We start from the raw sequence: 1,978 nt of genomic DNA, 5'->3' as shown, positions 1-1,978 counted from the left end.
TGATTACTGACAAAGTTTGTAGCTAAGTCCAATTTTTTTCTGTAATATTTTTTGTTAAATGAGGTAAGCGTTTTATCATACGCAAAGCGCCTACACTAAACTAGTGTAGATAAATATCTGTTGTTACATGTCAGTACAACTTGATATGATGCAAGAGATTGCATACTTTTCATGTACGAGTTGAAGTGTTTGAAATCTTCATCCTCTTCACCTGCCAACAAAATACTAGTCAACATATTTGATAAATGCTCAAGAGATTGCATACTTTTCATGTACGAGTTGAAGTGTTTGAAATCTTCATCCTCTTCACCTGCCAACAAAATACTAGTCAACATATTTGATAAATACTCAAGAGATTGCATACTTTTCATGTACGAATTGAAGTGTTTGAAATCTTCATCCTCTTCACCTGCCAACAAAATACTAGTCAACATATTTGATAAATGCACCTCGTGCATGTCCCCCCTCACAGGCCTCCAAGTTATACTTTTCAACCATTTTATGCATTCAAAATTTCAAATCTCACTACATATAGAGCTCAAGAATGCCTCAATATCTTCATCCTCTAATTTCAAATCATATAACAAAAAATGGGTTCCAAAACATTTTTGATTCTTGGCCTTTGTTTGGCCATTTTTGTAATGATAAGTTCTGATGTCGTTGCTAGAGAGTTGGCTGAGACTTCCACCACTTCACGAGAGGACTGTAAGTATTTGAAAATTATTGTACAATTATTGTGTTGTGTAATTACTAGGATAGTAAAAGCATGATCATTATTTGCTCCTCCTTAATTTATGCTAGCTTGATCACGACTCTTACCAAGTTTTTCACTTCCTTTATGGTTTTTTACCTAGTGTTAGTATTCATTTTGGGCCGGCTAATTTGGATTGCCACCAAAAAAAAAAAAAAAAAAATCCCAAATTGAGGTTAAAACGCTCAAACCTAAGATTTCTAATAAAGAATGGAAGGGTAGTTACCACCCCACTGCAACGTTTTGTGATACAACTTTTTCATTATATCATGAACGAATGAGTACAATTAAAGCCTCCTTTATTTCCACGTTTAGCATGTACCCTCATTAACATTTTGAAATGTCTGTTACATTCACCAATGTGAAATATAACTAGCAATCTCCATAAGGTTACGCATTAAAGCAAGAGGATTAATTATCTAATTCAGAGTTCGTATAAAAAAAATAGATCATAAAATTACATGAATTAAACAGTTAAGAATAACATGCTAATTTAGACAATTGATCCATGCAGCAAAAAAATCCAATAACAAGAATGAAGTACATGAGGCCCAATTTGGTGGATACCCTGGTAATGGATATCCCGGATCTCCTCCTGGTGGTGGACACCTTAGTGGCAGCCGAGGTGGTGGCAGCCGAGGCGGTGGTGGATAATCTGGCGGGGGCCACGGTGGACGTCGCGGTGGCGGCCGCCAGTGCTGCTAAAGTCACTGAAGCTAAGCCTCACATACTTGTAATTAGTGGCAAGATGTAATAGTAATATTCTTGCTGCTTTTTCGAGCTTGCTGTAGGAATTATTATGAAATAAAAGCCATCATGTTATGTTAGTAACGATACAATAGTACGTGCCATAATATTTTGGGAACATAACACTTTATCACTATTTGAAGAAAATATTTAGCCGTTGTAGCCCATACTTGAGATTGTTACCATCTTTAGCCCATAAGCTCCTCTTTCTCTGTCGCTCTCTCCCCATGTTTCTCTATCGTTTTTCTTCTTCTTTTTTCTCCTCGTTTCTGGGTTGTTTAATTAGTTAGATTCAAAGAAGATTTTAGATCTGAAATCGAAATTGGAAAATCTTTGCATCTTCTCCTTTTGTTTCTAGTTTACAAATCAATATATAGGTATAATTTGGACCTGCAGTTGGGAAAATGCGGTGGAGACAAGAATGGTGAGATGGACAAAATGTAAGGATATTTGACAGTATCCACTTTTCTATTTTTATTT

General features: G+C 35.8%; 1 protein-coding gene across 1 annotated transcript; it reads left to right on the top strand.

Annotated features, from left to right (window-relative positions):
• The first annotated feature begins 546 nt into the window (after positions 1 to 546).
• LOC132610600 (glycine-rich protein-like) lies at positions 547 to 1,667 on the top strand. Its single transcript, XM_060324916.1, has 2 exons — positions 547 to 705; positions 1,266 to 1,667. The coding sequence occupies exons 1-2, from the start codon at positions 591 to 593 to the stop codon at positions 1,403 to 1,405; spliced, it is 255 nt and encodes an 84-aa protein (XP_060180899.1). The 5' UTR covers positions 547 to 590; the 3' UTR covers positions 1,406 to 1,667.
• Positions 1,668 to 1,978: the final 311 nt, after the last annotated feature.

The sequence above is a fragment of the Lycium barbarum genome, chromosome 9 (genome assembly GCF_019175385.1).
Source record: "Lycium barbarum isolate Lr01 chromosome 9, ASM1917538v2, whole genome shotgun sequence".
Taxonomy (NCBI): Eukaryota; Viridiplantae; Streptophyta; class Magnoliopsida; order Solanales; family Solanaceae; genus Lycium; species Lycium barbarum.
The sequence above is the reverse complement of the archived record's forward strand: the minus strand, read 5'-3'. Positions and strand labels throughout refer to the sequence as shown.